Source organism: Diabrotica virgifera, chromosome 3 (assembly GCF_917563875.1).
Source record: "Diabrotica virgifera virgifera chromosome 3, PGI_DIABVI_V3a".
Lineage (NCBI taxonomy): Eukaryota > Metazoa > Arthropoda > Insecta > Coleoptera > Chrysomelidae > Diabrotica > Diabrotica virgifera.
In genome coordinates, this window is record NC_065445.1 from 147,333,367 (window position 1) to 147,359,523 (window position 26,157).

The window sequence follows — 26,157 nt, forward strand, 5'->3', positions numbered from 1 at the left end:
CCCTCAGACACCAAAAGATTTTCTTGAACAAATCGGTATACAGGCGTTCATAGACGGACTGCATGATATCGAAATGCAACAGGCTCTCCGATTACAACACCACAAAACGCTAAATGGAGCACTAGTTTCAGCCCAGGAGTTTGAAGCGGCTAAAAGTATTTCAAGATCTCGCCCAAGATTAAAAGAAATAATATTTCGAGAAGATGAAGAAGTCACTATCACAGATAATCAACAACCTATTTTGTCCCAGATGTTGAACATACTCCAAAATCTTCAACAAAATCAACAAAAAGCTCAAAATCAAAACAGAAGATGTTTTAACTGCGGAAGAATGGGACATTCGCAAACCAATTGCAGAAGCCGATCCCAAGCGAGAAAAGAAGAATACAAGAATGAGGTCAGAAGGTCGCCTAGATCGACATCCAGAAGTCCATCATATAGTCGTACTAGAAATACTAGTAGAGATAGGTATGTAAGAAATCGATCTCCCACAACTGACCACAGATATTCAAACAATAGCCAGGGAAACGAATAAAAGTTGACATTAAGGGGCGGGCGTCGGCTGTATCTTATAAAAGCCCCCAAATTCGCAGTTATACTTTAAATAAATAAAAATGAACAGAATTTATTACTTAAGGGCTACGTTAACAATCAAAAATGCACCTTATAATTGATACCGGCGCAACAAGATCCTTTATTCGCAACGGACTTCTGAAGAGAAAATTACAGCCAACTAAAACAAACTTAGTTCTTGAAACAGCTTCAGGTCACATTATTCCAATTCATGGAGAAGTAACGGCAACCATACAGATTGGCAACACCTTGATAAAACACCTATTTCTTGTAGCCGATATTAAAGATGAATGCGTTCTTGGAATGTATATTATGCAAAATAAATTTATCATAAATCTTGAAAATAAAATTTTGTTTATTAAAAATGAAGAAATAGTCTTAAATTTTGAAGAGTCGATACCTCAAGTAAGAGTTATAGTTAGTGAAGATACAGAAATTCCTCAAAATTCTGAAAGTAGAGTCCTGGCGAGACTGAGTCAAAAACCTGAAGGTTTACATTTCGGCGTTGTTGAAAGTGAGGAACTTATTAATGACGGAATCTTGATAGCCAGATGCCTCGTTAATATAGATGAGACTATTCCAGTAAAGGTTGCTAATTTCTCGAAAAAACCTTTTAAATTGAAGAAAGAACAACCAATAGCACTCTGTACGCCTCTAGAAAAGATAATCAAGTGCGAAAAATATTTGAAAAATAACACAGCTTCAAGTTACCCAATTGACCCAACCTCGTGCAACAACTAATAAAAAATGTCGATCATTTAACAACTGAAGAATTAGTAAAAATTAATGGATTTATTAATGAAAACTATGACATTTTGGATCCGAGAAATTACAGGGCGTACTAGTCTAGTTCAACATAGAATTTATACTGGAGATGCAAGACCAATTCGTCAAGCTCCAAGGAGATTACCAACAAAAAGAAGTTGAAAACAATATAAGACATGATAATTGCTGACATCATCGAAGAAGCTTCGGGTCCCTGGTGTTCACCAGTAGACTTAGTAACTAAGAAAGATGGATCTACTCGTTTTTGTGTAGACTATAGAAGATTAAACCAAGTTACACAAAAAGATGGTTATCCATTGCCACGAATAGATGATACACTAAACACTTTATCAGGTGCTAAATGGTTTTCAACCATAGACTTAAAAAGTGGCTACTGGCAAGTAGAAGTACATCCTGATGATCGAGACAAAACAGCTTTTTCAACTGGCCGTGGTCTCTACAGGTTTCAGGCTCTACCATTTGGTCTTTGTAATGCTCCAGCTAGGTTTGAACGTCTGATAGAAATGGTTTTAAGAGGACTTACTTGGAAAACATGTCTAGTATATCTTGATGATATAATGATTATGTCCAAAACCTTTGACGAGCATCTGACAAACTTAAGCGAGGTATTTAACAGATTGCGAAATGCCAATTTAAAGCTAAATTATAAGAAATGTTCACTATTTCAAAGAGAGGCGTACTATTTAGGACATATCGTTTCAGCAGAATGAATTAAAACTGATCCAGAGAAGATTTTAGTTATTAAAGAGTGGCCTAAACCAGGAAATAAAAAGGACATTAGAAGTTTTCTCGGACTCTGTTCATATTACCGAAAATTTATAAAAGATTTTGGCTGCATCGCTAAGCCCCTTTATCGACTAACCGAAAACAACATTGAATTTGACTGGAAACCGGATTGTCAAAATACCTTCGTAGATTAAAAAAAAAAACGACTTACAACAGCACCTATCCTAGCCTATCCACGAGAAGATGGAAAATTTCTGTTGGATTGTGATGCATCTCAGCATGGTATTGGCGCTGTATTATCACAAGAACAAGAAGGAGAAGAAAAGGTTATTGCATATTTTAGTAAAACAATAGGAAAGGCAGAAAGAAATTATTGCGTTACCAGAAAAGAGCTCCTAGCTATTATAAAATCCTTAGAACACTTTCATACCTTTCTTTATAACAGAAATTTTACAATCAGAACAGACCATAGCGCTTTGCAGTGGTTAATGAATTTTAAAAAGCCAGAAGGACAAGTGGCTCGATGGATAGAGAGACTCCAACAGTATAACTTCGACATAGTACATCGAAAAGGTCGTCTCCATAACAATGCCGATATTCTTTCTAGGCGACCCTGTTTAGAACGACAATGCCAGTACTGTAAAAGACTTGAAGAAAAAGAGAGCGTAACCGAAGAAGTAAGTCTCTGCATGACCACGGTTGAACAGGAAGAAGCTAATGATCAGACTTCCCTGGAAATATTTAAAAAGAGTCAAAAGAAAGATAATGCCTTAAGAGTCATACGAGAATGTGTTAAAAATTTAGTAAGACCTATTTGGCAGGAAATATTCAAATACAGTGGAACTGTAAAGGCGTACTGGGCTCAATCGGAATCTCTACATCTTTCCAATGGTCTATTATATCGGAAGTGGGAAAGTCCCGATGGAGTATGTATAGTTCAACAAGTGGTACTGCCAAAATCACACATTAAAAGTGTGTTGCAAGAACTTCATAGCAGCTTGTCTGGAGGACATTTTGGAGTAAAAAGAACACTGTCCAGAGTTCGAGACAGATTTTATTGGATAAATTGTCGCCGAGATGTAGAAGGTTGGTGTAAGAAATGCGATCTATGTAACGGTAGAAAAGGCCCTAGAACAAGAAGTCGTGGTAAAATGACACAATATCTTTCCGAAGAGCCTTTTGAACGGCTTGCAGTAGATATTCTCGGTCCACTCCCGCTGACAGAGAAGGGAAACAAGTACTTAATGGTTGCAATATATTATGTTTCGAAATGGCCTGAAATTGCACCCCTTACTAATCAAGAAGCGACTACAGTAGCAGAAGCATTATTTATAACACACGTCGTATCAAGGCATGGAGTCCCTTTAGAATAGCATTCTGATCAAGGCCGAAATTTTGAGTCAGAATTATGGCAAGAATTAATGAAAATCTTGGTTATTAAGAAAACTAGAACTACGCCTCTCCATCCACAATCAGACGGAATGATCGAAAGACATAATAGAACTATTTGTCAGTATTTTTCAATGTTTGTTGCTGATAATCAAAAATATTGGGATACCCTAATTCCTCTATTCCTGTTAGCCTACAGAAGTTCCGAACATAAAGCAACCGGTTATTCTCCATCAATGATGATCACCAGAAGAGAAATGAAGCTTCCTCAAGATCTTATTTTCGGAAATATTTTCGAAGAAGAATCTTCATCCCTGACGTACATAAAAAATTTAAGAGAAAAATTGGAAAAAGTCCACGAATTTTCTCGTAAAAGTTTGAAGCTCCAAAGTGATAAAGCCAAGTTAAGGCTCGATATGCATGCTACTGGGACAACTTTTGAAAGAGGTGACCCAGTATGGTTATACAATCCCACACGTAAGAAAGGACTTAGTCCGAAACTTCAACGAAACTGGGAAGACCCGTACACCGTCTTGAAGAAAATAAACGATCCGCATCCAGTTTTCAGCTAGAAGTAAACCCAAGGTAGTTAATATTGAGAGATTAGCCCCATATCATGGAACTGATCCACCTTGTTGGCTTCAACGAGACCCTGATAGACCAGTTATTCGAGGCGAATAACTATAAAGGAGGGAGCAGTGTGACGGCAGTCCTGTAGATTGATCCTACATCCTACATAGAAAAAGTCCCTTGACGTGAAAGAAGAAGCAGTCACGTACAAGAATGTTCTGGATATCATTGAATAACTCAGAAATGTCTGGTGACGCCTAGAACGAATGAAACTGCCGAGATATTAATATTTTGTCATAGCTCCATTATTATTAATCACTTTTTGTAATCTGGGCACTGAGTTAATTAAATTTAGTGATAAATTTTCATCTTCGGCCAAGCTTTCCCAGGTTTCTTCAATGATAGCCAATTGTTAATGATAAAAATAATACCTAAAAACTTTGTACATTTTTAAACGGTATTTTTTTTTTTGTATTTAGATTTAGTGCAATTCCGTCATCTGTGATGGCAACAATGAAGTGATTCATGAACCATTGTGTCCAGTCTGAACACAGGTTTACATTGGGAAAAAAAGTGTACCAGTTTTTTATGACGGGAAGTGCACATCGATATGTAATATCCTTGATATGTACTGTCAATATAATAATTCTTCTTCTTCATGTACCATCTCCTCTAAGAAGGTTGGCAACCATCACGGCAATTCGCACTTTCGATAGCGCTGCTCTAAAGAGATCAGCAGAAGTGCAATTAAACCAAGCTCTCAAATTGTTTAACCAGGAGATGCGTCTTCTTCCGCGACTCCTTCTACCCTGTATTCTTCCTTGCATTATTAATTGTAACAAGTTATAACGCTCGCCCCTCATAACATGTCCCAGATATTGTAGTTTTCTGACTTTAACTGTATTTAAAACCTCTTTATCTTTTCCCATTCTTCTCAACACCTCGATGTTCGTGACTCTATCCACCCAACTTATTCTTAATATTCTTCTGTAGGCCCATAACTCGAAAGCTTCTAATCTGTCCGAAACATCCTTCTTTAATGTCCAAGCCTCCAACCCATAGAATAATACGGAGAACACGTAGCATCTCAGAAGTCTTATCTTTAAAGAAATTGTAATGTCCCTGCTACAGAGTACTTTTTCAGTTTGTTGAAAGCATTTCTTGCCTGTCCTATTCTTGCTTTAATCTCTTCTGTGTACTCATTAGTTTCATTAATTATTGTACCCAAATATTTATATTTTTCAACCTTTTTAATTTGTTCTCCATGTATTGTTATGCTTTCTTGGCGCTGCTGAGCTTTTGTGATTACCATAAATTGTGTCTTTTTTGTGTTTAGGGACAATCCGTTTTCTTGGCTGACTTCTACCACTCTATCAACCATTTGTTGTAAATCTTCAAGACATTCGGCTAATAAAATAGTGTCGTCGGCAAACCGTATATTATTGATTGGTCGGCCATTTACTTTTATTCCCGTGGTTAGGTCTTCTAGTGCTTCCTGGCTTATTTCCTCTGAATACAAATTGAACAAAGTAGGAGACAGGACACAGCCCTGTCTGACGCCCCTCTCAATCTGCATTTCATTTGAAAAGGCGTTGTTCTCTTTTACCACAGCGATCTGATTATAATAGATAGCACTAATGATCCTGATGTCCCTCATATCTAAGTTTTTCTTTTCAAGTAATTCGATAAGGCGGTTATGTCTGACCTTATCGAAGGCTTTGTTGTAATCCAAGAAACACATATATACTGGCTGATTAACATCCATGCACCTTTGCACAAGTACATTTACAGCGAACAGGGCTTCCCTCGTTCCCATTGCATTTCTAAATCCAAATTGCGTGTCGCTTATGTCCTGCTCAAGTTTGTTATGTATTCTCCGGTGTATAATTTTTAAAAATATTTTGAGTGTATGACTCATTAAACTTATTATCCGGTGGTCTTGGCATTCTTTTGCGTTTGGTTTTTTTGGCAGTGTTATGAACGTTGACAGCAGCCAATCTCTGGGAATGATTCCTGTACTGTATATTGTATTAAATAAGTCGACCAATATTCCAATTTGCTGTTCTTCTATTAACCGTATTATGTCTACAGGTATTTCGTCAGGACCTGTTGCCTTGTTGTTCTTTGTTCGTTTTATCGCCTCTAATACCTCATCTTCTGTTATGTCTGGGCCGTTGTCGAACTTTTCCTGCTCTAGTACTATCTCAGTCCGTTCGTCTTTAAATAGCTCTTGAATATATTCCTGCCATCTTTTAAGCCTTTCACCGACGTCTATAATTATTTTGCCGTTTTTATCCAGCAGTATGTTTGATTTTTTCTTAATATTTGTGCCTGTTATTTCCCTAATTTTCTTATGAAGGTTTAAGTTATCATGTTTCTCTACCAACTGTTCAATCTCTGCGCATCTGTCACTATACCATCTTTCCTTTGCCTCTCTGATCTTTCTCCTTATTTCTGTGTGTATAATATTATACATGTTTTTGTCTTTGTTTTTATAAGATCGCCTAATATAATAATTAGGAAATTGCTATTATCCGTGGACATATTTTATAAATTTACGTTTATATTTAACGATGTTATAATATATTTAACACAATATAGCTTTATAAAATAAACACAGTATAAGTTATAAATTATATTGTCACTTGTATAGCTCCCCGCCCGTGACAAGCTTTGTTGTTTTTGAGAAAGCTTTGGTGGAGACTGGTTTGATGAACAGAATATCAGAATCATAGCACATTTATATTAGGATAATTAAGATTGTTTTAAAAGACTCTATATTAGCAACTACATCAACAGCTACACTGAGTAATTTGATGTTTAAATATCTTTATCTTTTTGATTTTAAGATACAAAGTGAGGAGCCAGTACCCACAGAATCATTAGATAATACCACTGTATCTGAAGAATCATTCCGTCCATCCATCCTCAAGAAGCCACACAAACCTCACAAACCTTACCCTAGAGGTAGAGTGTGCAATAGGTATAAAAGTGACGAATTTGTTTGCAACTTCTGCAATGAAGCCTTTGGAAGCCTACAGTTTCTTAGGAAGCACAACAGTGTATGTTCAAAATGTAAGTAAATACTAAAGTTTATTCGTTTTAATGTGTTTGGTCTTCTTCTTCCTTCCAATTTAAGAGTAGTTTTAGTTTTACTATACCGTGTTTTTAAGCTACGAGGAGTAAACTCAAAAGACAGATTCACACCCAATAATGTCACTAGAAAAATAACCAGATTCATCTTCTTTTTTGGTTGACGATGTCGACTTTCGACGGTAATCCATAAATATTATATTATACGTCGCTAAAGAGTTCTAAAGACAACTATTTTTGTTCGACTAAAAATCAAAATATTAAAGGAGTAATGCAGAAAACACAAAAAAATCACAATGCACACAAACCATCTTACTAAGGACGAAAAAATGCGCGCCTGGATGGGTAAACCTCTGCATGGGCGACATCCCAATGAGGTCAGCCAAGACTATGTCGACAATACAGCGTCGAACTATTGGTTGACATCAGGAAAGATGTTCCCTGAAACAGAAGGTTCATTACTGGCCATGCAGGATCAGGTTATACCAACCAAAAATTACCTGAAATATATCGTTAAAGATCCTCAGGTCCAAAATGACAAATGCCGATACGGATGTCAAGCCCAAGAAACCATCCAACATCTTACAGGGGGCTGCCAGGCATTTTCTGCAACTGAATACAAGGAACGGTATGACGCAGTAGGAAAGATCCTTCATCAAGAGATAGCTATTAAGCTGGGACTTCTCCAAACGGACCATCTCCCATATTATCAATACGTCCCTGAGAGTATGCTTGAGAATGACAACTATAAGCTATACTGGGACCGCATTGTGCTCACAGACCAAACAGTGGCACATAATAGACCAGATCTCGTACTAGTCACAAATTAACAAGACAAACATAGCTAATTGATGTAGCGATACCTAACAACAATAATCTACGTACTAAATTTACCAAAATCTACTAAAAAAAAAATCTCCAAGTACAGAGATCTGGAAATTGAAATACGAAGACAATGGAGAATGCAAAGTACCCAGACGATACCTATTATTATGTCTACTACTGGAGTCATCCCGAAGAACCTCATCGAAAACATAAAAAAGCTGGGTCTGAATGCCTGTCTGGGCATATTTACAAGACCATGCAGAAAGCTGTACTACTCTCGACGATCAGATGTGTACGATAATCTTTGGGAGATACTCCAGCATACCAAGTCTCCTAGGGCTCGATAACACGGAAAGAGTCCCACCAGAGCTCAATCCTTTTGATACCGTAGGTATCTGGGGTGAGTCAATTTCCCCTTAGAGGGAGTGTGAGCCGTATGGCTAAATCTGAATAATAATAATTATAAGTGTGACTTATTTAAAACCGAAGGATCAAAATAACATCCAAGATCCAGCCAAATACCGCCCAATTACTTGTCTTCCAACTTTGTACAAATTGTTCACATCATGTGTAGCCCGGTGTATCTACCAGCACTGTGCTCTAAACAATATTATAGAGCCTCAACAGAAAGAATGCGCTAAAAGTTCCATGGGTTGCAAAGAACAACTTATCATCGACTCAGTCATCTCTAACCAGACACATTCCAAAAAGAGGAACCATTTTACGCCTTTATTGATTACAAGAAGGACTTTGTTTCAGTACCGCATGAATGGCTTGTTGATATATTGAAAATATGTAAAGTCGATGATAATATTGTGACCTTTTTAACACATTGCGTGCCACGCTTTAATCGGGATACTACTCTCCGGGGCCATTGATATCCACGGCCATGAAAGTTAGTCATACGTGTATATCAAAAAGGAGCGACGTGGCCCCTGGCAAAATATCCGTGTATCTCATATATGAGCGACGTGACACGCAATGTGTTAAAGCATATAATGACAGAGTGGAAGACTAGAATTCACCTTGAAATAACTGGTTAAAATAACATCGAAACTGAAAATATCGCAATCAGTCGGGCCCTGTTTCAAGAAGATTCGTTGAGTCCTCTGTGGTTCTGTCTAGCTGTGAACCCACTATCTCAGCTATTGAACTTCACTGACGCAGGTTTTAGCATCAAAAATAGCAACAATGTGGTGGCGAAGCTTAATCATCTGTTGTATATGGATGATTTGAAATTAATGGCCTCCACTCGAAGCCAACTAGATGAGATGCTAAAAACTGTAGAATCCTTTTCTAATGATATTAGTATGCACTTCGGACTAGACAAGTGCCGTGTTTTAAATACATATTATTATAGTCAGAGGAAAAGTACAGCCCGGAGGATTCGATACAGGGGGCTGCCAGAGCTCCGTGAAGTTAGCCCGAAAAAGTCGGGAAAAAAAATGCGATTGATGCCATTCGTTTGTCCATTGATTGTCCACGTTTGTCCACCATTTTATTTCGTTAGTCCACCCATCAATTCTTTTTTATAAACAAAAATTTTTTTTCGGGCTAACTTCACAAATCCACAAATTTTCGAAAATTTAAAAAAACTCTTGCTATATTTTTTGTCCATCGTTTGTCCATGTTTGTCCACCACATAATTTTTTTTGTCCAACCTCTGAAACAACCCCCTGTTAATTGTAATTATTTTTTTATTTCTTAATTCGGGCTAACTTCACGTTCTGTTAAATGGGCATTTAAACGTTAATTCGGGTGCAGAATCACAACTAAGCGTTGCTATATTGTTTGTCCATCGTTTGTCCATGTTTGTCCACCACATAATTTTTTTGTCCACCCTCTGAAACAACCCCCTGTTAATTGTAATTATTTTTTTATTTCTTAATTCGGGCTAATTTCACGTTCTCTTAAATGGGCATTTAAACGTTAATTCGGGTGCAGAATCACAACTAAGCGTTTGTCCACCCCTTTGCAGCATTTGTCCAACCCCTTAAAGTGCGAAACAACCCCCCTGTTAATTGTAATTATTTTTTTATTTCTTAATTCGGGCTAACTTCACGTACGTTTAAACGTGTATTTTAAAGTTAAATCGGGTGAAGAATCACAACTACCCGTTTGTCCACTTCTTCGCAGCGTTTGTCCAGCCCCTTAAAGTGCGAAACAACCCCCTCGTTAATTGTAATTATTTTTTTAATTCTTAATTCGGGCTAACTTCAAGTTCTCTTATATAGGTATTTAAACGTTAATTCGGGTGCAGAATCACAAATACCCGTTTGTCTACTCCTTCGCAGCGTTTGTCCAACCCCTTAAAGTGCGAAACAACCCCCTCGTCAATTGTAATTATTTTTTTATTTCTTTATTCGGGCTAACTTCACGTTCTCTTAAATGGGCATTTAAACGTTAATTCGGGTGCAGAATCACAACTAAGCGTTTGTCGACCCCTTTGCAGCGTTTGTCCAACCCTTAAAGTGTGAAACAACCCCCCTGTTAATTGTAATTATTTTTTTATTTCTTAATTCGGGCTAACTTCACGTCCGTTTAAACGTGTATTTTATTAAACCCCCCTGTTAATTGTAATTATTTTTTTATTTCTTAATTCGGGCTAGCTTCACGTTCTCTTAAATGGGCATTTAAACGTTAATTCGGGTGCAGAATCACAACTACATGTTTGTCCACCCCTTCGCAGCGTTTGTCCATCCCCTTAAAGTGCGAAACAACCCCCTCGTTAATTGTAATTTTTTTTTTATTTCTTTATTCGGGCTAACTTCACGTTCTCTTAAATGGGTATTTAAACGTTAATTCGTGTGCAGAATCACAACTACCCGTTTGTCCACCCCTTCGCAGCAAAAAAAATGTGAACGATGCCATTCGATTGTCCATTGATTGTCCATGGTTGTCCACCATGTTATTTCGTTAGTCCACCCATCAATTTTTTTTTATTAACAAAAATTTTTTTTCGGGCTAGCTTCACAAATTCACAAATTTTCTAAAATTTAAAAAAACTCTTGCTATATTGTTGGTCCATCGTTTGTCCATGTTTGTCCACCACATAATTTTTTTGTCCACCCTCTGAAACAACCCCCTCTTAATTGTAATTATTTTTTTATTTCTTAATTCGGGCTAACTTCACGTTCTGTTAAATGGGCATTTAAACGTTAATTCGGGTGCAGAATCACAACTAAGCGTTGCTATATTGTTTGTCCATCGTTTGTCCATGCTTGTCCACCACATAATTTTTTTGTCCACCCTCTGAAACAACCCCCTGTTAATTGTAATTATTTTTTTATTTCTTAATTCGGGCTAACTTCACGTTCTCTTAGATGGGCATTTAAACGTTAATTCGGGTACAGAATCACAACTAAGCGTTTGTCCACCCCTTTGCAGCGTTTGTCCAACCCCTTAAAGTGCGAAACAACCCCCCTGTTAATTGTAATTATTTTTTTATTTCTTAATTCGTGCTAGCTTTTAAATGCCCATTTAAGGGAACGTGAAGCTAGCCGAATTAAGAAATAAAAAAAAATTACAATTAACACGGGGGTTGTTTCGCACTTTAAGGGGTTGGACAAACGCTGCGAACGGGTGGACAAACGAGTAGTTGTGATTCTGCACCCGAATTAACGCTTAAATGCCCATTTAAGGGAACCTGAAGCTAGCCCGAATTAAGAAATAAAAAAATAATTACAATTAACAGGGGGGTTGTTTCGCACTTTAAGGGATTGGACAAACGCTGCGAAGGGGTGGACAAACGGGTAGTTGTGATTCTGCACCCGAATTAACGTTTAAATGCCCATTTAAGAGAACGTGAAGTTAGCCCGAATAAAGAAATAAAAAAATAATTACAATTAACGAGGGGGTTATTTCGCACTTTAAGGGGTTGGACAAACGCTGTGAAGGGGTGGACAAACGGGTGGTTGTGATTCTGCACCCGAATTAACGTTTAAATACCTATTTAAGAGAATCTGAAGTTAGCCCGAATTAAGAATTAAAAAAATAATTAGGTTATACAATTAACGAGGGGGTTGTTTCGCACTTTAAGGGGCTGGACAAACGCTGCGAAGGGGTGGACAAACGGGTAGTTGTGATTCTGCACCCGAATTAACGTTTAAATGCCCATTTAAGAGAACGTGAAGTTAGCCCGAATAAAGAAATAAAAAAATAATTACAATTAACGAGGGGGTTGTTACGCACTTTAAGGGGTTGGACAAACGCTGTGAAGGTGTGGACAAACGGGTAGTTGTGATTCTGCACCCGAATTAACGTTCAAATGCCCGTTTAAGAGAACGTGAAGTTAGCCCGAATAAAGAAATAAAAAAATAATTACAATTAACGAGGGGGTTGTTTCGCACTTTAAGGGGTTGGACAAACGCTGCGAAGGTGTGGACAAACGGGTAGTTGTGATTCTGCACCCGAATTAACGTTTAAATGCCCATTTAAGGGAACGTGAAGCTAGCCCGAATTAAGAAATAAAAAAATAATTACAATTAACAGGGGGGATGTTTCTCACTTTAAGGTGTTGGACAAACGCTGCAAAGGGGTGGACAAACGGGTAGTTGTGATTCTGCACCCGAATTAACGTTTAAATGCCCATTTAGGGAACGTGAAGCTAGCCCGAATTAAGAAATAAAAAAATAATTACAATTAACAGGGGGGTTGTTTCGCACTTTAAGGGGTTGGACTAACGCTGCGAAGGGGTGGACAAACCGGTAGTTGTGATTCTGCGCCCGAATTAACGTTTAAATGCCCATTTAAGAGAACGTGAAGTTAGCCCGAATAAAGAAATAAAAACATAATTTCAATTAACGAGGGGGTTGTGGGGTTGGACAAACGCTGCGAAGGGGTGGACAAACGGGTAGTCGTGATTCTGCATCCGTAATAACTTTAAAATACGCGTTTAAACGGACGTGAAGTTAGCCCGAATTAAGAAATAAGAAATAATTACAATTAACAGGGGGGTTGTTTCGCACGTTAAGGGGTTGGATAAACGCTGCGAAGGGGTGGACAAACGCTTAGTTGTGATTCTGCACCCGAATTAAAGTTTAAATGCCTATATAAGAGAACGTGAAGTTAGCCCGAATTAAGAAATAAAAAAATAATTACAATTAACAGGGGGTTGTTTCAGAGGGTGGACAAAAAAAATTATGTGGTGGACAAACATGGACAAACGATGGACAAACAATATAGCAAGAGTTTTTTTAAATTTTCGAAAATTTGTGGATTTGTGAAGTTAGCCCGAAAAAAAATTTTTGTTTATAAAAAAGAATTGATGGGTGGACTAACGAAATAAAATGGTGGACAAACGTGGACAATCAATGGACAAACGAATGGCACCAATCGCATTTTTTTCCCGACTTTTTCGGGCTAAGTTCACGGACCTGGCTGCCAGGCATTTGCTGCAACTGAATACAAGGAACGGCATGACACAGTAGGAAAGATCCTTCATCAAGAGATAGCTATTAAGCTGGGACTTCTCCAAACGGACCATCTCCCATATTATCAATATGTTCCTGAGAGTATGCTTGAGAATGACAACTATAAGCTATACTGGGATTGCACTGTGCTCACAGATCAAACAGTGGCACATAATAGACCAGATCTCGTATTAGTCAAAATTAACGAGACAAACAACACTCATTGATGTGGAAATTCCTAACAAACAATAATCTACGTACTAAATTTACTGAAAAGATCGCCAAGTACAGAGATCTGGAAATTCGAATACGAAGACAATGGAGAATGCCAAGTACCCAGACAATACCTATTATAATCTCTACTACTGGAGTTATCCCGAAGAACCTCCTAGAAAACAAAAAGTTGGGTCTGAATGAACAGCTTTATAAGACCATGCAGAAAGCTGTACTACTCTTGACGGCCAGCAGTGTACGAAAATTTTTGGGAGATACACCTGCATACCAAGTCATCTAGGGCTCGATATCATGAAAAGAGCTCCACCAGAGCTCAATCTTTTTGATACCGTAGGTATCTGGGATGAGTCAATTTTCCCCTTAGAGGGAGCGTGAGCCGTATGGCTAAATCTGGATAATAATAATGTTTATTCAACACAAATATAACAATATACAAACAAACATATATCAAAATGTATAGTTAAGGAGAACAAACATAGGCAGCCACAAGGAAATAAATCAGCACGTAGCTGTTGCCCAAAGTTGTGAAATCTTTGTTCCCTATTTTACTAAAATAAAATAATTTAAAACTAGAGTAACGATGTATGTTACTGAGTATACCATATTCACTTTGACACATTCGGAATAGGAAACATACAACACAAAAAATTCCTACCTCACTATTAACTCCTCAAATCAACTTAATCTTTCATTAAAAAAAGAAGAATTATTAGAAATAGTGGGAGTGTATACTAATCTCATAAAATTTTGTGGAGTTTATTTCTCAAAATATTTTTATTTTGTACAATAAATAATTTTCTCATTTGTTATCAATACATTATAATGGTGTAAATAAATAATTATTGATTGGCGTAAGGTTAATGATATTTATGTCAGTTTACTATTAATAATATTGGCTTAGAGCAGGTATGTTTGGTTGTGTAGTAATTTCCAGTCATGTCTAGCAACTGAACTTCCCAAAAAAAGAAATTACTAACGTCACTAGACATTTGTGTCTCAGAAAAGCGAATCGACTTTATTTTTTTATACCTACAATGTTACATATTATATTACGACGTATATTACTAAAATAAGGTTATATACTATGGATAATTTATTTTTGTTGTTAATTATTTTTAATATCTATTAATATATTCCTACCTGCAATTGAGATATATTCTTTTAGTTTCTTTTTAAACTATCCAAATGAATTTAAGGTTTTTGGTTCCATTGGCAGTTGGTTAAATAGTCTCGGACCTAGAAATATGTGACAGCGCTGTCCTGCTGGCTTATGATTAGGGATGTGGCTTATGAATTTGTGGCACTAGTTGCGATCTCACTCTGTATCTTGTTGCATATGAGTGAGCAATAGTTGTTGGTGTTTGTTTTTAAATTGATGACGGATTAGTGACTCGTAATAGAGTTGTCTAATATCGAATAAATTTGATTCTTTGTAAAGAAGATCAGATGGATAAGTAGATTTCAATGCTATTTTTATAAGACTGGCACTGATTAAAAGTTCAACAAATATTTGACAACCTTGATTTAACCTATTTTATTTATCATAATGTTGTAATCTTATTTAATCTAATATAAGATCTATTAAGAAGACTTAATAGTAGTTTCATTTAATTTGGAAAATGCATATCAATCAATGTTCTATTAATTTTACGTCCTATATAATTTGAACATTTTAACATACAATCTGAACATATTTGTACATCCTATGTAATTGTTTTAGCTACACAAGAACCACCTAAAAATATATTAACAAAGAGGCCACATCTTCCCACTAAAGCCAAAAATCATTTGAAAAAATGGCTTTTTAGGCATACAGATGTAAGTAACACTTTTATTAAATACCTATTAAAAAATAGTGCTTTATGATAGTATGCTAAGTAAGATATAGAAGAACATTTTTCTAGAAATACTGTAAAATTGGTTGATTCTGTGACAGGTATTTCGCTATTATTAACTCATCAGGCAGAACTTCTTGGTAAAGGCGGAGTAAGAGAATATCAGTGGTTAATACAAAACTATGGAGACCTGTAAGAAGGAGTGGAAACGCAATGCGTCGTTTGTGGGCTAACTTTTTAACATCTAATTCAGCTTTAAGCAATCGCCGCTAGAGGCGCAAGTGTTCGAATAGGTGCTACAAATACATTAGCTCTTATGGACTTATTTATTAATTAACTCATTTATATTTTCAGGGTAACTAGACATTAATTTATTGGATGATTAGTGCTGAATATGTTTTATGCCAAAAATAAATTATTTTAACTTTATAACATATCGACTTGTGGTAAAAGTGTAGATATGTTTGTATAAGTGTTGTAGATGGAGATGTGACATCAAATTTAAATTTGTCATTACTTGTGGGACAGCTTATTTTGAAGCGGAAATATTTTGTCACAATATTATCCTAACTGGCACATTTATATACCAATGGTATTTCAACTGCAAATTAATTAATATCAAAAAGTTTGTTAGTTGAAAAAATTGAACTTAACTGTACCTAATTGTTTTTAAAAAGATAAAAAGTTTAAAAAGTTATTTGAAGTTTATTGATCAACATATTTTTGAATTATTCTTTTTATCAAAATTTAAAATGCTTTTCCTTTTAAACACTTCATTTATATTCTGAAAGCTTATATACAGATGTTTAAATTTAGTTAATAAAATATATGTAAAATAAGTACAGACGACAGTCTGACTTTTATAATATTAATGTTAATTTTTGTGAAATATTTTGTTTAAAAAAATGCATTGTTTCGGCAGAAAAACTTTCAAGATCGTCTTACTATTATCATTATAATTTTCAGGTTAAAATAAAAACCAATAATAGGTAAAACACAAATTTTATTGACACCGAAAGAAATAACCTACAAACGAATATAATCCATGAACGTTATAAATAACATAAAAACAAATCTTTATAAAAAGTCTTGTATTAACTTTGTTAAGTTCCCCTTTGAATTTTTTATCGGAACGATAACTCAATGTAAATCCCGGTACGAAGCAAGTTCTTTTAGTGTAAGCTTTCTTGGCACTCATATTTAAATAATATTAACTACCAAAACTAATCTTATATTAACTACGAATAATTAATTATTTTCGAAATTTTCACATTCACTCCAATGCAATACTAGCATCTATATCTACGCCAACACCGTGACAAATCAAGCAAACAGGCAAAATAGTGTACACAAATTTCAAGGTCGTCCTATCTCTATTCCTCTCGTCTGTGTAGGTCTCCATATACAAAACCTTGCAGTCATTGGTTGCGTTCATCAAACAGAGAGCTTGGAATCGGATTGCAATCGGATTGGAAGCTCTTTTACTAGTGAACGGTACGCTGAATTAATCGGATTGGAAGCGCTCGCCATTTTATTCAGCCTTAAATTTGTTATTGTGCTGTGATAGCTGAATCCCGCCAACTTTAAAATTAAGTTCAAAGTAAAATGGACAATTTAATTAAAATTGAATATAAATACAATAATTATTGTATGTAATTTATTGTAAATATTTGTAGTTCTTATTTTAGTATTATTAATATGTATCCTATATATAGTTATTATCAAAATTAAGTTAGAAATATTTGTGTTTTTTTTGTTTATATAGTACTAGAAATATTAACACAATATCTGTATAGTAGGTACCTACCTCATTTATTTTCCAACAATCCAGTTTTTGATTGATTCACAAATCTTATAAAAATTGGTATTGATTGCATACCAACTATTTGTAATTAATATTTACCTACAATAAAATTAAATTTAATATAGGTAGGTAGGTACCTATACAATAATACTCAATATTAGTTATTTTCAATAATATTTCCAATTTTTTATTCTTCTTCACCCACCGTTATATTATTAATTTCTTTATTTAGCATACCTACTCAATATTGCATTTATCCAGAACATCATTACCTTCTATATTATAAAATTGTGTAAAACACAATGTTCGTTAATCGAATATTTTCTGTATCAAATTTTAATCCTCTAAATTTGCATTTTATTAGTTCAAACCTTTCTACAGCTGACCGAATCTTTAATTTATTATCAAAATTTTCTTGTTCTTGTAGTAAACGTTTATTATTCTGGTAAGATTTCATTAAGTTAATGAGGAGTATCTAGATATGCCGAATTTTTAATGAGATTTATATTCGCTGGTAAAATGGAATCTGCTCGAGTTAAATAGTTAATAGGCCTGGATCCTGCATACCAAAAGAAAGTTCATTAATAGCAAGCTGAAAATTTGATATTAGCTTAACGGTGTCTAGTCGGACAAACTGTGATGTTTTAATTTAAAACAAACACTGGAACGGGAAGTTTTAATTGTTGAAAAGGTTTCGACTACAGGATCAGACTACAAAAACGTCTCATGTATTGTGTCGGACAGAACTTCCAACTGATTTGCTACTCTTTCATTAGCATGCAAAATCAGACTGCTATTTATCACCAATATAATTCCTATCCTCTGACATGTTCTATGTGTCGGAATTATTAAAATGCCCAACATAGAGAGAGACATACTTTATTGATACAATGTACCAAAAGGCCATCGACCAAAGTCTTTCAGCCAACTGCCCAACATATTTTTCGGACAAAAATTTTTTCATATATTAAAATACACAAAGTTTGCTATTGAATAAACTTAAAAACAACCTGCTAGTTTTCACAATCATAAACTTGTCAGGATGGCACGTTCCACAATTAAGGCTTCCCCTGTTCCAGTGTTTCTATACATCAAAGTGTGTCCAACTAGACACCGTTAAGCTATTAACAAATTTTCAGCTTGCTATTAATCAACTTTTTTTTGGTATGCGGGATCCAGGCCTAGGTACGAAATTTTTAAAAGTAGACGTTTTAAAAAAAATTTAATTATACAGTTTAAACAGCTTTTTCAAAACTATTTACAATCATATTATTTGTTGTCATTTCATGGAATTAGGCATACTCCAAATTTAATATAAGTACTATGAAAAAAGAACTAGAGGGAGATATAATCTATTTTTTAATAAGATTCTTTGATCACAACCAACTAACTCTTGAGATAAACTGGGAATGCAGTAGACATCCCTTTATGATGCTCATACAGAAGCACATTTCCAAGCAATCTTACATTACAAAGTTGTTGCTGGCATCCTATAAAGGGAAAAAATAATTATTTTGCATGGTTACGTTATCTTGAAGCTGTATTCGATAAAAAATTCTGAAACGAGAAAGCTCACTTTAATACTTATCCGGGCAAGACATTTTACTTCCATATAAAAGACATGGCGTTTCGGGCCTATTGAGCCCCACTTGCCCGGATAAGGGTTAAAACAGTAAAAGAAAACGCAGCAGCATAAGGTACTGTTGGTTGGGAGCACTCTGAAGACCACCATGTGTTTGTTGTTCTCTGATAATACCATCAATACAGATAGAATTATTTCTACGAGTATGGCTATGTCAAACGAAATAAGGATTGAGAGACCTTTTAGATGCTCTCAGTGAAACAAATGCAATTTTAGAGCCACAACCAAATACTAGGAACACTAACTAAGAAATTCCTCTTATTAAAAAAAGAATGGAGGGACAATTCTTGTTAACAAATTCTGCTTAACAATGGAGGAGGAAGATATATGAAAGGATGTGTTACAATACATTTAGTTTTTATCTAAGCATGAAAATAAATATTAACACATTTGTACTACATTTATTTTCAAACAAACCAGTTTTTTATTGATTCACAAAATTTTTTTATTGATTACGATTTACAATTAACCCATTCGCAGATACGACTATATATGCATGTACTTACAAAGGGAAATTACTGTCTGCATATAAAGATGTGTCCACAAATGTGTTAATACAATATTTACAATAAAATGATATTATAGAATATTTACAATAAAATTAAACTCAATATACACATTGATATTCAAGATTAGTTATTTCCAATTTTTTGTAATTCTATATTATTTGGGTGAAAATCTTATGTCCAGAGCTCTTTGGCAAACCAAACGTATCCCCAGCAACAAATTCTCTGGTTTACTTAGCATCCAAATCATAAACATTAATTTTTTCCAATAGAATTATTCTGTTTTCAAATTGGTGGATATGATCAATACAATTAAATAGTTCCTGGAAATATAACAATATAATATACATGATGTTACTAATTTGTTATACAATTTTACCTGGAAAGTAGTTCTGGACATACGAAAATGTTCTCTAAATTGGATATTGAATTATGGTTTATATATATTTAATGTCATCTCATCCTTTTGGAATAATTTGAGGTAGGTACATCTGCTAAATGTATAACGGCATTTGCTAATTTCGTCCCCAAACAAAAATTCTTCAAGAATATTATCCATTTTAGTTTAGACACAGTTTCAGTTTCATTTAAAAACAAAACTGTCTAGGTTATAAATTATATAAACAAAGAATAAAAACATAAATAAATGGAACACAGAACTCTCTCAATCGAATGTCAAACGTCAGTCGTTCACTAGTAAAAAAACTGTCAGCGTTTCAGCGCAAATTAATCGGATTGCACTCGGATTATTTTGGTGAACGCGACCATTGACTGACTAGTCTGACTAGATTTCATCGAGGCAACCTGCTAGCTTGACTTTCTCTGTCCCTTTTCTTTAAAGGGCACTAGATGGCGCCTGATGTTTATTATAAAACATCTAAGAACGTCTGCCAAGTAGAAATAATTGCGACTCTCTACTTTAAACAAAGTATATAAAAAAAGTGTAAATACACTCCGCCAAAAAAGTATCCCATCATCTTAAAAATGGGACATTTTTAATGTCTCATATTTCCTAAACCTGTTGTTCGAATTTAGTGATTGTTTTTTAAATATGTTATAGCTTTATTCTTCAAGAATATCGATGTAATAATATTGTTGCTAAACAGATAAGTGTCATTGTATACCGGGTGTAACAATGATAGTGTGTTTTTTCCTCAAAGTTTGGAACACCCTGTGGAATATTCTAGATTCTAGCGTATATAAAATACTGAAATTAAAACTCAACTGTAACCTTAGGCCATCTAAACATTTTGCTTTTTGATTAATTCACTTATGTTGGATAATAAAAAAAGTTAGGTACTTTAACAACTAGCAACGTTCTTCATCAGTACAGGGTGTTTCTAAATAAGTGCGACAAACTTTAAGGGGTAATTCTGCATGAAAAAATAATAACAGTTTGCTTTATACACATATGTCCGCAAATACTTCGTTTCCGAGATACGGGATGTTGAATTTTTTCTTACAAACTGACGATTTATTTATTGCTCTAAAACCGGTTGAGATATGCAAATGAAATTTGGTAGGTTTTAAGAGGTAGTTATTGCGCATTTTTTGGCATACAATTAAGAATTTTATATTCACCATTGGCTAGGGATGGCGGTTTTTGACAAAACACCGGTTTTCGGTTATACCGGTTTTTTTTGCTTACGGTTTAACCTGGCGGTTATAACCGGCCAAAAAAACCGGTTTTTACAAAAACCGGTTTTCGGTTTTTTAATCCAATGGGTTACAAAGTTACATTTACAATACACTTTAGTTTGCGATACTCCATTCGACTCGATATCAATATGATCAAAATTAGTACTATCGAAAGAACATGTATTATTTTTAACACGTTTGTATATTTGTAGAATAGGTACATTTGAACTCATTTAATAATACCTCTATGAGTGTATCGTTTTGAAAACGTAGCGAAATTCTTGGAGATTCGTATTCGTTATCAGTAATTCGATATTCATAGTCAGAGCATTATTTTTGGTAATCAGAAAAAGTCATTCACCCACTTTCAATGCCAAGAGTTAAGTGTGAAAAAAAGATGATGTTTGCGTCTAATTCAACCAGATCACTTCTTATGTAAATATTATGATTAAAACTACCTTTTCAAGGAAATATTATAATAAAATTTAATAATTGTTTCTGGCTGATGTGAGATTGAGATTGAGAATAATTACTTGAGAATAATAATTATGATTGGGATCCAAAATATTTCCTAACCTAATCCTAATCACCGTAAAAACCTAATAACCGGTTTTTACTTTAAAAAGAAAAAACCGGTTATAACCGGGACAAAAAAACAACCGGTAAAACCGGTTATTGCGAAGTAAAAACCGGTTTTAGGTTTAAACCGGTAGGTTTTTCCCATCCCTACCATTGGCGTGCATACGGGTAATATGACCGGGTAATATGACCCGTATGCACGTCAATGGTGAATATAAAATTCTTAATTCAACATCCCATATCTCGGAAACGAAACATTTGCGGACACATGTTTATAAAGTAAACGGTCATTATTTTTTCTTGCAGAATTACCCCTTAAAGTTTGTCGCACTTGTATTGATGAAGAACGTTGCTAGTTGTTAAAGTACCTAACTTTTTTATTATCCAACATAAGCGAATGCATCAAAAAGCAAAATGTTTAGATGGCCCAAGGTTACAGTTGAGTTTTAATTTCAATATTTTATATACGCTAGAATATTCCACAGGGTGTTCCAAACTTTGAGGAAAAAACACACTATCATTGTTACACCCGGTATACAATGACACTTATCTGTTTAGCAACAATATTACAATATTATTACATCGATATTCTTGAAGAATAAAGCTATAACATATTAAAAAAATCACTAAAATCGAACAACAGGTTTAGGAAATATGAGACATTAAAAATGTCCCATTTTTAAGGTGATGTGATACTTTTTTGGCGGAGTGTAATATACGAAAATGAATATTCATACTTCGTCTAACGTGTCATTCTGTGACACATGTTTCGCTATTATTAGCTCATCAGACAGACTTGATGGTAAAGACGGAGTACAGAGAATATCCTTTCGTTTATCTTGGTTAATACAAAAGCTTGCAGTCATTCACTTACTAGTGCAACCTGGATTCTATCGAAGCAACCTCCCAGCTTGACTTTCTTTGTCCCTTTTCTTTAAACGGCACAATAAGGGCTTCATATTTATACGAAGTCGAACACCCTTACAATTCCATTTCGGAAAACGTTCTCAAAAAACATTAATAAATTAAACAAATTTTGTTTTTATTGCTTGGTAAAAAATTCTTCTAATAGTTTAATTTTATTTGACTTTAATATTGACAATTCAAGCATATATTGTAGCGTGATTAGTGTAATTACTTCTAATTACAATAAAACTAGCGGTTCGTAATTTATATACGACTTTATTTATATAAGTTACAGACGAATTTATCTTATATACTAAACTTATTCACAAAATATGCCCGTATTTATACCCAGTTGTTATTCTGGAACAATCGACTCCCATCTCGAGCTATCGGCTTGTTCCGCCTACGTGACGTACCTTCCAGAATTCTCCGGCGAGGCCTAGCACATCCGATTACGTCATTCTCGAGGTGTTTACTGTTATACGGGGATCGGCCAAGATTTCTCTTCCGCTACACTGCTCCCCTCTTAAGATCTGAGCGTCTCGATCAGCAACTCTAAATGAAGGCCCAGGATGGCGGAATCTACACGACTCTCCAGCTCTGCATACACCCTTCAAGAAGAAATAACAGTCTACTGTCTTTGAAGGGTACGACATCTTCGGGTTCATGCAACACACAGTGATTTGTACACCAGTTCCTCTGAAGACCACTTCAAGCATGCTTCTCACAATCTTCCAATCCAGATTTTCTACTGCATGGCCTATTTTTGGTAAAGCCAAATTTTTGATGTCATAATTACACACGATTTTCTTCAAATTAGTTAGAGCACGCCATATGTTCTCGTAGCTTGGCGTGTCCGTATAAGACTTTCTGGTCACCATATACAGCAAAAATCGAGGACCATCTTCCAATCGCAGTACTCTTCCAATTTTAGGCTGCTGATTTCTTAACTCGTCCAGGCGGCCGAACTTTCTATTGAATACGGACGATATTCCTTTAGTCATCTCGAGGTCTTGGGCAACACAGTGGGCCAGAGAGACGTTTTCTGGAACACCAAACAGATCTTGCTGAACTTCTGTGGTCACGCCGAATCTAGCACTCTTTCTCGCTGCGTAATTTGACATAAATTGATTAAAACTTGGCTGTGCGACATCTTTCATCTCCTGTTGGAGGACTCGTGCTTCTTCTGTTTCATTTGAGCCAGCATATGGTGCAAGACGATTTATGTGAATAACTTTTGGTTTACCGTTTGGCAACTTCTTAATTCTATATATTACGTCATTTATTTTCTTTTTAACTTCATATGGACCTTCCCATTGTCTTTGCAGTTTAGGACATAAGCCTCGACGACGTTGCGGATTATAAAGCCAGACAAGATCACCTACTTCGAAGCTTTCATTCTTGCATCGAGAATCATATTGATCTTTCATTCTGTCACTGGCTATCTGGATGTGTTGTCGGGCAAGTTCATGAATGTTGTTCATTCGTAATTTCAGGCGGTCAACGTAGTCTTCGCCTGCAACATGTTCCTCGGAAGGTCCGCAGCCAAACTCTAGGTCGCAGGGCAACCGAACTTCTCGACCCAACATCAGGCAGGTTGGTGTTTGACCTGTAGTTTCATTTACGGCCGAGCGGTAGGCCATCAGGAATAAATGAATGTGTTGGTCCCAATCTCGCTGATGTTCAGATACAACTTTGGACAAGTGTTTACCCATCGTTCGGTTCATCCTCTCGACCATCCCATCTGATTGAGGATGCAGGGGTGTTGTTCTGGTCTTATTGGCACCAATCAATTTACAAACGTTTTGGAAAAGAGCTGACTCAAAGTTTCGCCCTTGGTCGGAGTGGATCTCCAAGGGAACACCAAATCGGCTAAAGAATTCTTTAACAAGTACCTCTGCAACGGTAGCAGCTTCTTGATTTGGTAATGCATAGGCCTCAGTCCATTTTGTAAAATAATCCATGGCTACCAGGATGTATTTATTTCCAGCATCGGTTTCTGGAAATGGACCTGCAATGTCGATAGCTACTCTTTCCATAGGACTTCCAACATTGTACTGTCTCATGGGTGCTCTCTTTTTACCAACCGGACCATTACCGGATGCACACAGTTCACATTTTCGGCACCATCTTCTTACATCATCTTTACAGTTCACCCAATAGAACCGTTCTCGAACCTTTTGCAGAGTCTTCGTAATACCAAAGTGTCCACCTGATGTACCGTCATGCAACTGACGCAATACTTCTGACACTTTACTTTTAGGTACAATCAACTGCAGCTTAGATTCTGTACCATCATCGTTCTCAAAGGTTCTGTACAGAAGATCATCTTTTAGTACCAGGCAATTCCATTGGCTCATCTTGATCTGGATCATCTTCTTGGGCGTTTTGTAACTGTTGGGGCTGCCATTGCTCATTAACTACGGTGGTTCGTCTCACGGGGCAAAATCGTTCCTCTAGTTTGGCACAGTGATTACAATTTGCACTGCATGGTCGTCTCGAAAGGGCATCAGCATTTGAATGAACTCTTCCGGCCCTGTGTTCTATCTCATAATCATATTCTTGCAGTCGTTCTAACCATCTTGCCATCTGGCCCTCTGGATTACGGAATTGTATGAGCCATTTTAGAGCAGCGTGATCTGTTCGAAGAAGGAACTTTCTGCCGTACAAGTATTTATGGAAATGTTCGCAAGCCTTCACTACACCCAGCAGTTCTCTTCTGGTAACGCAATAGTTTCTTTCTGGTTTCGACAGGACTTTGCTGAAATAAGCGATGACTTTTTCCTGTCCATCCTGGATTTGTGAGAGAACAGCTCCTATGGCACTGTTGCTAGCATCGGTATCCAAAACAAATTTTCCTGCCTGTCCCGGGTAGCTTAATATCGGTGCACTGATCAGAGCCCTTTGTAGTTGTTCGAAAGCTTTTTGACACTCCTCACTCCATGTATATTCTTTGCCCTCCTCCGTCAACTTTGTTAGGGGCTTGGAGATATTGACAAATCGTCGGTAATATGTACATAGGCCAAGGAAACTTCTAATTTCATGTTTATCTTTTGGTACTGGCCAATCTTTAATTGCTTCAATCTTTTCAGGATCAGCTGTTACACCATTACTCGATACAATATGTCCCAAATACTTAACTTCTCGTCGAAACATGTGACATTTCTTCGGACTTAACTTCAAGTTCGCTGCCCTCAATCGTTGAAAGACTTCTATTAGATTCTTGGCATGTTCATCAAAGGACCTTCCAACCACAATTACATCATCCAAGTAAACCAGGCATGTTTTCCATGTTAGACCTCTTAAAACTGCCTCCATTAATCTTTCAAATGTGGCAGGGGCATTACATAAACCAAACGGCATAGCCGTAAACTGCCAAAGCCCTGATCCTATCGAAAATGCGGTTTTCTCCCGATCGGCTGGCTCCATGTCTACTTGCCAATATCCACTTTTTAAATCGAGTGTGGAAAACCAACGAGAACCGGAGAGAGTATCCAATGTATCGTCTATTCTGGGCAAAGGATAACTATCTTTTTTTGTTACCGCATTGAGCTGGCGGTAGTCGATACAAAAACGCGTTGAACCATCTTTCTTCTTTACCAGAACTACTGGTGATGTCCATGGACTGTTCGATGGTTCA

The 26,157-nt window shown here is 36.0% G+C and overlaps 1 protein-coding gene and 1 long non-coding RNA gene across 3 annotated transcripts in view; one reads left to right on the top strand and one right to left on the bottom strand.

Annotated features, from left to right (window-relative positions):
- LOC114334080 (uncharacterized) overlaps positions 1-26,157 on the top strand; it is an 80,361-nt gene that overhangs the window by 36,173 nt on the left and 18,031 nt on the right. For both annotated transcript variants that reach the window (XM_028284095.2, XM_028284096.2), the window contains exons 3-4: positions 6,894-7,119; positions 15,328-15,425. In XM_028284095.2, the coding sequence (XP_028139896.1) occupies positions 6,894-7,119; positions 15,328-15,425 (324 nt within the window). The remainder of the gene's footprint in view (positions 1-6,893; positions 7,120-15,327; positions 15,426-26,157) is intronic.
- Positions 19,270-20,156, bottom strand: LOC114334082 (uncharacterized). Its single transcript, XR_003653054.2, has 2 exons — positions 19,774-20,156; positions 19,270-19,717 (listed from the first exon to the last, which is right to left on the bottom strand). It is a non-coding gene; the product is annotated as an uncharacterized LOC114334082 (long non-coding RNA).